Here is a 13,977-nt window from a genome sequence, read left to right as displayed (position 1 = left end):
ATATATATATTCTCTATATATATATATATATATATATATATATATTCTCTATATATATATATATATATATATATATATATTCTCTATATATATTCTCTATATATATATATATATATATATATATATATATATTTCTCTATATACACGCGCGCGCACACACACACACACACACACACACACACACACACACACACACACACACACACACACACACACACACACACACACACACACACACTACTGTTCAAAAGTTTAGGGTCACTTAGAAATGTCCTTATTTTTGCAAGAAAATACACTATACATTGTTAATGTGCTAAATGACTATTCTAGCTGCAAAGGTCTGGTTTTTAATGCAATATCTACATAGGTGTATAGAGGCCCATTTCCAGCAACCATCACTCCAGTGTTCTTATGGTACATTGTGTTTGCTAACTGTGTTAGAAGGCTAATGGATGATTGGAAAACACTTGAAAACCCTTGTGCAATTATGTTAGCACCGCTGTAAACAGTTTTGCTGTTTAGAGGAGCTATAAAACTGACCTTCCTTTTGAGCTAGTTGAGAATCTGGAGCATTACATTTGTGGGTTCGATTAAACTCTCCAAATGGCTAGAAAAAGAGAGCTTTCATGTGAAACTCGACAGTTTATTCTTGTTCTTAGACATGAATGCTATTCCATGCGAGAAATTGCCAAGAAACTGAAGATTTCCTAAGATGTACTACTCCCTTCAGAGGACAGCACAAACAGGCTCTAACCAGAGTAGAAAGAGAAGTGGGAGGCCCCGCTGCACAACTGAGCAACAAGACAAGTACATTAGAGTCTCTAGTTTGAGAAATAGACGCCTCACAGGTCCTCAACTGGCAGCTTCATTAAATAGTACCCGCAAAACGCCACTGTCAATGTCTACAGTAAAGAGGCGACTGCGGGATGCTGGCCTTCAGGGCAGAGTGGCAAAGAAAAAGCCATTTCTGAGACTGGCTAATAAAAGGAAAAGATTAATATGGGCAAAAGCACACAGACATTGGACAGAGGAAGATTGGAAAAAAGTGTTATGGACAGACGAATCGAAGTTTGAGGTGTTTGTATCACAGAAGAACATTTGTGAGACGCAGAACAACTGAAAAGATGCTGGAAGAGTGCCTGACGCCATCTGTCAAGCATGGTGGAGGTAATGTGATGGTCTGGGGTTGCTTTAGTGCTGGTAAAGTGGGAGATTTGTACAAGGTAAAAGGGATTTTGAATAAGGAAGGCTATCACTCCATTTTGCAACGCCATGCCATACCCTGTGGACAGCGCTTGATTGTAGCCAATTTCATCCTACAACAGGACAATGACCCAAAGCACACCTCCAAATTATGCAAGAACTATTTAGGGAAGAAGCAGGCAGCTGGTATTCTATCTGTAATGGAGTGGCCAGCGCAGTCACCAGATCTCAACCCCATAGAGCTTTTGTGGGAGCAGCTTGACCGTATGGTACGCAAGAAGTGCCCATCAAGCCAATCCAACTTGTGGGAGGGGCTTCTGGAAGCATGGGGTGAAATTTCTCCCGATTACCTCAGCCAATTAACAGCTAGAATGCCAAAGGTCTGCAATGCTGTAATTGCTGCAAATGGAGCATTCTTTGACGAAAGCAAAGTATGAAGGAGAAAATTATTATTTCTAACCTTGTCAATGTCTTGACTATATTTTCTAGTCATTTTGCAACTCATTTGATAAATATAAGTGAGTTTTCATGGAAAACACAAAATTGTCTGGGTGACCCCAAACTTTTGAACAGGTGTGTGTGTGTGTGTGTGTGTGTGTGTGTGTGTATATATGTGTGTGTGTGTATATGTATATGTGTATATATATATATATATATATATATATATATATATATATATATATATATATATATATATATACTCTCTATCTATATATTGTGATCAAAAATATATCGTGTGGAGTGCGCATTCGTGAAGGGTAGACTGGGAAGTGTCCAGCTGCCAGGCAGCAGGACGCTTAAGACACGTGGTGACGACACCACCGATATATTTTTGATCACAACGCGGTTTACAGCTGAGCACCGCCACGAAACCTGTTAGTATATATATAATAAAAACCTGAAGTTCTGATTGGTAAGTGGATCTACAACACTTTAATCTAACACAACTGAGGCATATTTGATTGTGTCCTAATCACCTGATTTTAAGAATTTTGTATGTTATACCGTTGTTCACGATATTTTGTATGTTATACCGTTCACGATATTTTGTATGAGCACTTGCACTTTATGTATCAAATTGACATCTTGATTGATACCTTAAATTACTTGTTGATGATTTTTTGCACTACACTTTATTTGTATACCAATGAGATGAATTATGCAAATTGATCTCTGCCCTATATATGTTTCCAGTATTTGATTTGTCACTATGCTTGATAAAGCTCCTATTGTAACGTCGCTTTGTGTTTGACTGAATAAACCACAATTTTTTCATACTGGAGTGCTGCAAGCTTTCTCTTTCCATATATGATATTCCATCCTAGGATCAGGACGTCTTGCTGGGCACCCGTACAACAGTTTTTTGTGAGTGCTGCTGCTTTATATATATATATATATATATATATATATATATATATATATATATATATATATATATATATTCTCTGTTCAGCTCCACCACTAGATCAGAGACACCTGAGAATTAGAGCCCGCAGAGGGGAAAACTGCTGCAAAAAAAAGTCCTATTATGGCCAGAAATATTGTTATTCTTCATGCACACCCATGACCGCTTATTCTGAAAAGTTAGGTACGCTTTAAATGGATCATACTAAATTTGACTGTAAACCTCCTTTTTATTATAAGGTTTGTTTACTATTTCTTTGACTGCGTCTACTGACAGTATTATTGACTTGTAAAATGTGTTAGGGTATGTTCACACGGAGGAATTTTGCAGACGGAATCCGCCGCGGATTCCACCTCAAAATTCCACCTCCCATTAATTTCAATGGGAGTCGGACGCTTCTTGAAATCAGCTAGTGGGAAAAAGAAGAGTCCTCCACCCGTAACTCCCACTGATATTAATGGGAGTGAGGAATCTTTCTGCCGCCGGTAGGAATATTTCTTTGGCGGATTTTGCGGCAGAACCCACCAAGCAAAATCCGCCATGTGAACTACCCTTACAGTATATATATATATTTTTTTTTTTAATGAATGAAGTAAAAAAAAAAGTCTACAAGTGGTAACTGTTTTTTTGGAGGGGGGGGGTTGTTGCTGAACTCTTCTATAATCCTGCAACCCAGCTACAGTAATGCTGAAATGTTCTTCTTTATTGTCTCCCTTAATAGTAACCAGACTTCATTCTTTTACAGGCTGTCCTGCGCTGTGCTCATTTTTTAACTGAACCATGAAAAAGTTTAAGAGACGACTTTCACTCACTTTGAGAGGCAGTCAGACAATAGACGAGTCTCTATCTGAACTTGCAGAGCAAATGACCATAGAAGAAAACAGCAGCAAAGACAACGGTAAGTGGAATTTTGTGTGACAAAAATCAATGTAAAGGAGCCTTTTAATATGTGCGTGATTATTTTTTATTACGTGTTTCCTTGACCATTTATCACATATCCTTATAGTCCTGAAATTCGGCAGTTATTGAGGCTTCATCTCTATAAGGTTTTAGATTATTTTGTGTTGTGTTTTGAAGATCGACATCACATCGGGTGGATGTTTTTTGTTTTTTTTCTGCCAGCTGAAAATTGTATGCTAAAATTTTCCAAATTACTATTGAAATTTGGTCTGTGAGATGGTTGATGTGACAGACTCTAACCAATGCGTTCATCTATTTTTAAAAATTGTTTCTATCTTTAGTACTGGGATGGACAAAATATTGTCGTTTTTAGTAGTTTACATCTGGATCGGTGACTTTGTTCAGGGCCTCCGCAGGTGGCGACAGAACGACAAACACCAAGACAGACCCAATTATAATAAATACATTTGATTTTAGAGCTCCAAACAGTCAGATACAAAGACAAGATTCTCCCCTGGAAGAGACAACTTCTCTTTTTTTTCACACCAAGTACTAGGCAAAGAACACTGCAAGTGTCTCCCCAAACGGTCAGTCTTTGTGGCTTCTTCCAGACACACTGGGTGTGTACACAACAGCCAATTTAGCCTTTCCATATGGTTACAATTATCACAAACAAAATAGAAATATTTTAAAACATATATTGTTGCATACCTACTTCTCAATACAAAGAAACTATGTTAAGAATTATTAGGACACGGGATTGAAATTCATATTGGTTCTTAGCATGCCACACGAGAAACCACAAAGGCGAAACCCAGGGTCGGGCTAGATACTGTTATGGGATACTGTTGGGCTAGGTACTGGCGTATTATGTGAGCATAACTTCTAAACATTTTATTAGAAAATGCTATCTAATCAACTTTTAAGATCGCCGACTTGTAAAGAACCATCAAGAGACAAACTATATCAGGAGTAGGACTACAGAGTCCAGCTGATTATTTGTTTGGAATGAAACTTGCTGCGTTTTTGCCTTGTACTTGGTGTGAAAAGGAGAAGTTATCCCTTCCAGAGGAGTGAACGGTCTCTGATTTTACCACTCAAAACAATCCGTGATGCAAACTACTTTATTGCCTTTTGAGGTAGCACAATATTATTTTACCTGCTCAAGTCTGATAGAAGTGTTCGAGTATGTCTTACATCTGAATTATTCTTAAGGTAAAAAGGGGGATAAAAAAAGAGAAAAAAACGGCGCTCCTCTAAGGTGATATCGTTCTGGTATTTGTAAGATAATGAGTAACTTAATGAATGGAGCTCACCTTGGTGAGTTGTGCAATGTCGCCAGCACAACTTAACTTTGTAGCTTGTACACGCTTGTTCACACTGTGCTTGCCTCTGGAGCCATAACCGCATGGGGTGAATTCGTATCAGGAACTCCTCTCCTTGCGGTTTTGAAGTAATGCAGATTAGGAAGAAAAAGCTGCTCCTCTAAACGGGCGCTCAGGTGTGGATTGTACTGGTATCTTCACAAAATTGTCAGGGTATATTTTCAACGATTTTATTATTAAAAATTATATATACAAAGAATTAATCTTCTTCTATACTAAAGCTAAGAATATCTACCATTTGGCAGAAAATAGTTGGTTAAAAGGTAGAAAAGAGGAGAAATAGCAATTAAGAAAAAATCAGTCTGAGGAAAAAACATACACACACCTGTGCTGAAACGCCCATGATGAACCTTCACCGTGCCAGTTTAACCTGGAAGTGAAGCATATGATACAAGTATATAAGATGATGTATTGTAACCAAATTTATGTGCCTGATGAAGACCACAGTGCGTGGTTGAAACGCGTTGCAGCAATTGAATTTTATATTGTTCTTTTTTAATAATAAAATCGTTGAAAATATACCCTGACGATTTTGTGAAGATACCAGTACAATCCACACCTGAGCGCCGGTTCAGAGGAGCAGCTTTTTCTTCCTAATCTGCATTACATCTGAATTAGTGTTTTGGACCCTATTAAGTCAATATGGACCATCACCACAAAGCAGTGAATAAAGCCCTATAATGCTTCCAGAGACTCTCTTTTTTTTTTTTTTTTTTTAATTCTTTTGCTTGGCCAAAAAATAAGAACTTTCATATACCTCAAAGCCCTTGCTTAAAGGGAATGTGTCGCTAGAAAAATATATATATATTTTTTTTAGTTAAAATGTTTAGTATATAAATGATTAAACATTGTTCTAATTTTTTATTTTTTCACAAGTCAGGAAATATTATAAATTAGATTCTAATTTCCATGTGCTGGTCACTAGAGGGAGCAATTCCCAAAATTGCAGCATTGGCATGTGGTAAAGCAACCTCATTGCTTTATGCTGCAAAATTTGAGAAGACACACTCGCTCTAGTGTCCTCAAACAATCCCCCCTCCTTTATCCTGGCTAGTGCCAGGAGAAAGGAGGGGGTTGAATGTTCAAACCTCCTACACTGTGTGCCGCTATTTTTTTGAGCGAATGCACAGTGTAGGAGGATTAGATACAGTGGTAATCAGACAGTATAACCCGAACATACACACACATCACATACACAAACATAATTTACCTGCTCCTGTCGCCGCCGCTGCTCCCTCCGCTCCTAGTCTTTTTTTTTTCTGAACATATGGACGGAAGCCGCGACCGGAAGTAGTCATCTTACTGTCCGGCCGCGGCTTCTGGTCCCCATGAAAATGGCGCCGGATTTCGCTCTGCTAACGAGCTTCGTTTTGGACTGTATGCGCCGTTCCCACACAAACGGCGTACGCTATAATGAATGGAACGGCTCCCGTTCGCGTTCTCTATGGGGATGTATGTGCCGTATTCCATCTCAGTATGTGTCGTTAATCGACACATACAGAGATGAAAAAGAAAATGGCAGCCCCCATAAAGAAGTAAAAGAAAGAAAAAAGTACAACACAAATAAATAAAATTTATTTTAATGACATACTAAAAGCAATAACATATATATAAAAAACAAATATTTAGTGACACCTTCCCTGGATACAAAATGCACAGTTTGGGAGCTACGAGCTGTAATATACTTATTGAGTTTGCTAAAAACAATCGATCACAGTTTTTCGTTTGTCTGGATACTGTTGTCAGGAGACCTCTTTGTATCTTGTGACACTGGAGATGTCGGTGCCATCTGTAAATGGAACAATTATTATTCTGTTGGCTAAGGAGAACGGTCTGTCTATAGATTGGTATAGTTCAGGGCATTGACTTTTACAATAGTAACTGATGGTTTAAAGTAAAACTCTGGTCAAATCTGAAAACATTGTAATAACGCAAGGCTTTTATCTAGATGGCCCCACAAACAAAAACAACTGCACTGCAATCTGCAGTGGACTTTGCAGCTATAGTTGTCAAAACCACTCCCCTTTTCTTACATCAGTTAATTGGCTGAAGCTGCAGATCTTACATCGTTAACGGTGTCTGCTCTCACTAAATTAACACTACTTTGGCTTGATTCACACGGGACAGAAATGTTGCAGAAAATATGTAGCAGATTAGTCCAGCCATGTGGATGAGATTTGGACAGAAATCAAAACATGCTGCGGACATTCAATGTAGAACGGGTGAAATCTACATAACAAGTGCGGATTTTGCTGCGGAGACGCCACAGTGTTTCACTTTTTTAATGAGTCATCACCAAGGCGTCCCTGAATAATGAAGCTGGACTTTAGTGATAGTTCTGTTTTTACCTCCCTTTAGTGATGTGCATCCTCCTAGTTCAGCATACATTTTGTCTGGTTGTTCATCTAAGGCCTTATTTACACGAGCGTGTTCTATGTCCGTAGGACGGCCGTTTAAACAGCGGTCGTCCCACGGACCTTTGTAATTCAATGTGGCCGTTCACACAGCCGTTGTTTCAACGGACCGTGTGAAGGGTCCGTGGGAAAATTGGACATGTCCTATATTTCCACGCTTCACACATCCCTCCATAGACTCCTCTATGGGGGAATGCGAGAACTCACGTCCCGTAGTGCCGAGCACGGATGCACCACGGGCGTGAAAAACTACAGTTTTTCACGTCCAAGGTGCGCAACGCTTGTGTAAATAATGCCTAAGTTGTAGGTTATGGTCCTGTATAAATGAGTCAGATTATAGCTTGGTGAAAGTATGTTTTTATAGTTTGTTTTAGCAGAAGAGTAAAGCATTTCTTTTTTCCCTTGTTTTAATTACTGAACTATTTTCAGTGCAGAGATTGAGAGTGACAGAATGAGTCTGCCGGCTCGCTTGCCATCGCACATATGAGAGCATATCAAAGGAATGTTGTACTTGAGCCAACTTTTGTTATTTTAATGAACACGGTTGAATGACAGTCAATGGCAATGTCATATCTTTGTGAGCGGCTCTCTGGGGATGTGCAAGGTTTTTGATCATGCTTGGAATGATCTGTTTATATGTAGGAGATGATTGTCAAATCCCAGCTGTAATGCAGAGCAGATAAACCGGTCTATGACGGCACACTTAGGTTCTAGGCCTGTTTGCATGATTAAAAGCCGTCACTCGGTGAGTTGTCTGCATCCTTTAGAGCAACTCAGTGAACTGCGTATTACCGTGCTATACATGCAGACAGGTCACAGGGAATCCTGCTACATGTTTCATTTACTTATGCCCGCACAATGCCTGGCGGGCCAAATATTTTAATGGCATATTCCTTATCACTTTCCTGAAATTTCTGCTGACTGCCCTATTGTAGCGTAATGAATAAAGAAAAAAAAAAATATTGGCTCACTGTTATCATTGTCTGAGTGACTTTAATTCTCCCACTACACTTGATAAAAAATTAAATATTGGCTTGGGCCCCTTGCACACGACCGTAAAACCACTCGTAACTACGATCCGTAATTACGGGCCCTTTAGTTTCTATGGCTGACTGACACCTTCCCGTATATTTACGGGAAGGTGTCCGTGCCGTAGAAACTTTCAGAAAAAAATATACGATATGTCCCATTTATTTTACGGATCGCACTCGCATACTTTATAATGGGAGCACGGCCCGTAAATATGGACGGCTGTCTGTGGCTGGACATTCCCGTAATTACAGACACGGTTCTGTGCATGGGACTTTGATAGAAAAGAGGCGACGCGCACACTGGAGTTAGACCTCATTCACGCCTTTCAGTATTTTTCATCAGTGTTTTGAAGCTAAAATTAGTAGTGGATGGGAAGAGAAGTATAAGGCTGGATTCACACGAGGTCTTTACGTCCGTAATTGACTGATGTATTTCGGCCGCAAGTCTTGGACCGAACACAGTGCAGGGAGCCGGGCTCCTAGCATCATAGTTATGTACGACGCTAGGAGTCCCTGCCTCTGCGTGGAACTACTGTCCCGTACTGAAAACATGATTACAGTACGGGACAGTTGTCCTGCAGCGAGGCAGGGACTCCTAGCATCGTACATAAGTATGATGCTAGGAGCCCGGCTCCCTGCACTGTGTTCGGTCCGGGACTTGCGGCCGAAATACGTCCGTCAATTACGGACGTAATGACCTCGTGTGAATCCAGCCTAAATCTTCTCTTTATATTTCCCCTATGTTTAGGATCTAGTCCTGGTTTTGGCTTCAAAATACTAATGCAAAATACTGAGCAAATCTGCAAGGTGTGCATAAGGCCTTATGATCCTGCCTTATTCTTAACCTTTTCCAGGCTGGTTTTTCTAGTATTGTTTTTCAGCCAACAATTTGATAAAAACATATTCTACTGTAAAGTGAATGGCTTCCATTGAATCCTTTAGTTCATTAAGAATTTAGATTTAGACTTCTTAGACTGGAAGAACGGTAAGGTGTGCTGCATGCCATAGGAAATAAGCAGCTTAATTTAACAGCAGATCCTTATGTTTGAGTTTTTTGTAATTACTCTGTTTGTGATCTACCCTCACAGAATTAGGCTCTGTGCACATCATGTGTTTGGCCTAAGTTTAACATATACGCCATGAAAAGCTTCCGACATGTGCATTTGAACATTGGCTTTGACGGATGCCTTAACCGTGGCATTCGTCGCTATAGAGTTCAATGGTGTACATGAAACATATATGTCATGAACTCTTATGACCCTCTTCAAGGTGTATACATTAGACTGATACTATTCTAATCTACGGGTAATGGATGCCACCATTGGGCATCCGTTTAACGCATACATCGCCAATAGACTATAATATCTGTTTAAAGTATACGTCATGAAAGGCTATTGAAAAGCTCATGGTGTATACGATATATGTATACCTGTGATGTATGCTATACAGTGGCATACGTAACCCATAGACTCGTATGTTTTAAAAAAAGGTATAGTGTGCAGCATACGTTTTATTTTTGCGAGTGAGTATTCCTAACGTACACTCTAAACGTGGTATGCACTAAGCCTTAAAAACCAAAGGAAAAATAGTCTAACAAGAATACCCATAAGTTCAGGAGTCCGGAATTGTTGTAAAGATACTTTCCTCTGGTAAGCTATTGCATAACATGTCAGCCAGACGTGCCCGTTCTCATAACCCCCTTTTATTTCATTTATCGAGACCACACATGTTAGTCAGCCGTTACCAAAACAGCCACTTCATTGTGTATTTGGGGCCTTTACCACAAAGTTTTGTGGCTGCCTCTTTTCTTATGAATCTGCTGGGAAACTATAGGGCCCCTTTTGCAGATTACGTTGTTTTTGCTGGACAAATTAGTGCAGCCTGTAGCACTATTTTGTCCGATAAAACGACCAACACCATGATGGAAACCTGACAGTTCCCATTAAAGTCAATGGGTTCGGCTGGACGCAGTTGACTTTCATCATGCAATGGATCCGGCGGTTCTGGTTTTTCATTTGTTTTTCTCCTATGACGGAGCAGAACGGAAACCGAAATGCAGATATGAACGAAGCCTTTCGAGGTGGCGGGAGTACGGAAACGTCCAAGCTACGCTGTTTCCGTAACTGTCATAGAAGTATTTGGTTTTGAAAGCAGCGTAACACAATGAGCTACACTTTCCTTATCTCCCATACACTTTTATGGGAGTTACAGAACCAACCTGGCTTGGATGTTTCCGTACTTACGGCCACTGGCCAAACCATATCTAGCCCAAAATGTATCGGCTCCTATTAAACTTGCCCATTCAGATTGACATAAGCAGCTAGCAGGCACCTCTGTTCCCACCTATCTCTACATGCTTCAGCCAGCTGCCCTCATTAAGTGAATACTACTTAAGAAAAAAATCAACAGATTTCAATGCTCCAGATCTTTCATCAGAGATGGTCATACTCTTTAATGTCTGGAACTGCTGTATAGCAAAATTACGGCCTTCTTTCTTTAACCCCTTCACGCTCAGGTCAGTACTATTACGTCGTGCTGAGCGCATCGTTCGTGCTCAGCTCAGTAATAGTACTGACCTGAGTTAACACGGCGCCATCTTTCCCCGGCGCGTGTTTGAGCTGTGATACCTGCTGTTTCCGACAGCAGGCTATCACAGCTTAGTGTGCAGGGACCGATCGCGGTGGTCCCCGCCGATTAACCACTTAGAAGCCGCGTTCAATAGCGATCGCGGCTTCTTAGGGGTTAAGCTGCCATCGCCGGCCTGCTATACGATAGCGGGCCGCGATGGCAACCAGAATCCTAACAATGGACTCTGGCTACGCCATCGACGGAAGCCTAGTGGGTCCTGACAGTCAGGACCCACTATGCTTGCTGTCAGCGAACAGCTGACAGTTCTAATACACTGCACTACGCATGTAGTGCAGGGTATTAGAATAGCGATCAGAGCCTCCTGCCCTCATGTCCCCTAGTGGGACAAAGTAAAACAAGTGTAAAAAAGTTGTGTAAAAATAAAAGTGCTAAAAGTAAAAATCCCCCTTTTTCCCTTATCAGTCCTTTATTATTAATAAAAATATATAAATAAACAAACTATACATAATTGGTATCGCCGCGTCCGTAACGTCCTGAACTACAAAACAATGTCGTTATTTATCCCGCGCGGTGAACGCTGTAAAAGAAAATAATAATAAACCGTACCACAATCACAATTGTTTGGTCACTTCATCTCCCAAAAAATGGAATAAAAAGAGATCAAAAAGTCGCATGTACCTAAAAATGGTCCTGATCGAAACTACAGTTCGTTACGCAAAAAATAAGTCCTCGCACGGCTTTCCTGATGGAAAAATAAAACTGTTATGGCTCTTAGAATAAGGTAACACAAAAAATAAATTATACTTTACAAAATGTATTTTATTGTGCAAACGCCATAAGACATAAAAAAACTAAAAAAATCTGGTATCGCCGTAATCGTATCGCCCCGCAGAATAAAGTGAATGTCATTTATAGCGCACGGTGAACGCTGTAAAAAAATTTTAATAAAAAACAATAGTAGAATTGCTGTTTTTTTTTAGTCACCACGCCTCTTAAAAATAGAATAAAAAGTCGCATGCACCCCAAGAAAACTACAATGAATTCCTCAAGGGGTCTAGTTTCCAAAAAGGGGTCACTTTTGGGGGGTTTCCACTGTTTTAGCACCACAAGACGTCTTCAAACCGGACATGGTGCCTAATAAATTAAATTAATTAAATGTCACCTCTACTTTGCTCTAAATTCCTGTGAAACACCTAAAGGGTTAATAAACTTTCTAAATGCTGTTGTGAATACTTTGAGGGGTCTAGTTTCTGAAATGGGGTGTTTGATAAGGGTGTCTAATATATGGGCCCCTCAAAGCAACTTCAGAACGGAGCTGGAAACGAAAAAAATAAAATAAAAATGGGGCAATACTTCGCTTCTTACATTATACTCATAATGAGCCGTGCCCCCCCCCCCCCGAAATGACCCCATTTTTGACCGTTTGTATAAACGGAGACCCCTATTAGACCGTTCCAGTGTCCGGTTTTCCCAAGCATTCACCCCCGAGACGTGTATTTCTATTGATGAGTCCTTGGTACATTTTAAAGGGAGGGTTCAATTCCACCAGTACCTGCCGGGTAGGAGGGCAAGGTATGGCGTGAAGATGTATAAGCTGTGCGAGAGTGCATCAGGGTATACCTACAAATTTAGGATATATGAAGGGAAGGACACCAGTATTCAGCCCCCAGAATGGGAGTTAATACAAAAATTGTGTGGGATTTGGTGCACCCACTGCTGGACCAGGGTTACCACATCTAGCTGGATAATTTTTATACCAGCGTCCCACTCTTCAACTGCCTCGCTTCCAGAAGTCCTGCGGCACTGCTAGAAGAAATCTGAGAGGCCTCCCTAAGACTCTGCTTGGGCAAACAAGAAGGGGTGAGAGCAGGGCACATTCTAGCAGCAACATATTGTGTGTCAAGTACAAGACCAGGGAGATGCCACACCAGTACCCATGTACCTGTACGAGGCACCAGTACAGAGACCCCCAAACCAGACTCCATAACTGGACTACAATAAGTACATGGGAGGGGTGGACTTGTCAGATCAAGTCCTGAAGCCCTACAGTACTTCTGTAAGTGAGGCCACACGCATCGTACCAGGGCAACACTTTTTAGGAGAAGTTCCCCAAACTGGCAAGAAGGGAAAAAGTCAAAAGAGGTGCAAAGTCTGCTATAAGAGGGGGATAAGGAGGGACACAATATATCAATGTGACGCGTGTCCCGAAAAACCTGAGCTCTGTATGAAAGAGTGTTTTTTAAAATTTATCATCCATCCCTTTATTTTTAATTTACCCCAGTTTTACTCGCTCTGTTCCACTTCGCACAGCTTACCCCTCCTCATCTTTCCCCTCTGAGCCCTGCTGTGTGCCCAGGCAGCTGATAACAGCCACATGTAGGGTATTGCCGTACCCGGGAGAACCAACATTACAGTTTGAGGTGTATATCTCCGGTGGCGCATGCTGGGCACAATATATCGGACACTGAATTGGCATATATGTATAGAAAAATTGCCAATTTCACTCTGCACCAACTGCTGCACATTATCTTTTACACAATACCTGTGGGGTCAAAATGCTCACTACACATCTAGATGAATGCCTTAAGGGGTGTAGATTTTAAAACAGGGTCACTTCTCGGGGGTTTCAACTGTACCGGTATCTTAGGGGCTTCTGCGTACAAGACTTAGCACCAGAAAAGCTCCAGTAGGCCAAATGGTGGTCCTTTCCTTCTGAGCCCTGCCGTGTGCCCAGGCAGCTAATAACAGCCACATGTAGGGTATTGCCGCACCCGGGAGAACCCACATTACAGTTTATGGGGTGTATGTCTCCGGTGGCACATGCTGGGCACAATATATCGGACACTGACATGGCAAATATATAGAAAATTGCAAATCTCACTCTGCACCATCTGTTGCGCATTATCTTTTACACAATACCTGTGGGGTCAAAATGCTCACTACACCTCTAGATGAATTCCTTAAGGGGTGTCATTTTTAAAACGGGGTCACTTCTCGGGGGTTTCAACTGTACTGATACCTCAGGGGCTTTTGCACACACGACTTCGCAC

General features: G+C 40.9%; 1 protein-coding gene across 1 annotated transcript in view; it reads left to right on the top strand.

Moving 5' to 3' along the window:
* Positions 1-13,977, top strand: part of CDK17 (cyclin dependent kinase 17) — a 209,563-nt gene that overhangs the window by 111,146 nt on the left and 84,440 nt on the right. The window contains exon 2 of the mRNA XM_075856764.1: positions 3,354-3,506. Within this exon, the coding sequence (XP_075712879.1) occupies positions 3,389-3,506 (118 nt within the window). The 5' untranslated portion in view covers positions 3,354-3,388. The remainder of the gene's footprint in view (positions 1-3,353; positions 3,507-13,977) is intronic.

The sequence above is a fragment of the Rhinoderma darwinii genome, chromosome 3 (genome assembly GCF_050947455.1).
Source record: "Rhinoderma darwinii isolate aRhiDar2 chromosome 3, aRhiDar2.hap1, whole genome shotgun sequence".
Classification (NCBI taxonomy): domain Eukaryota; kingdom Metazoa; phylum Chordata; class Amphibia; order Anura; family Rhinodermatidae; genus Rhinoderma; species Rhinoderma darwinii.
The sequence above is the reverse complement of the archived record's forward strand: the minus strand, read 5'-3'. Positions and strand labels throughout refer to the sequence as shown.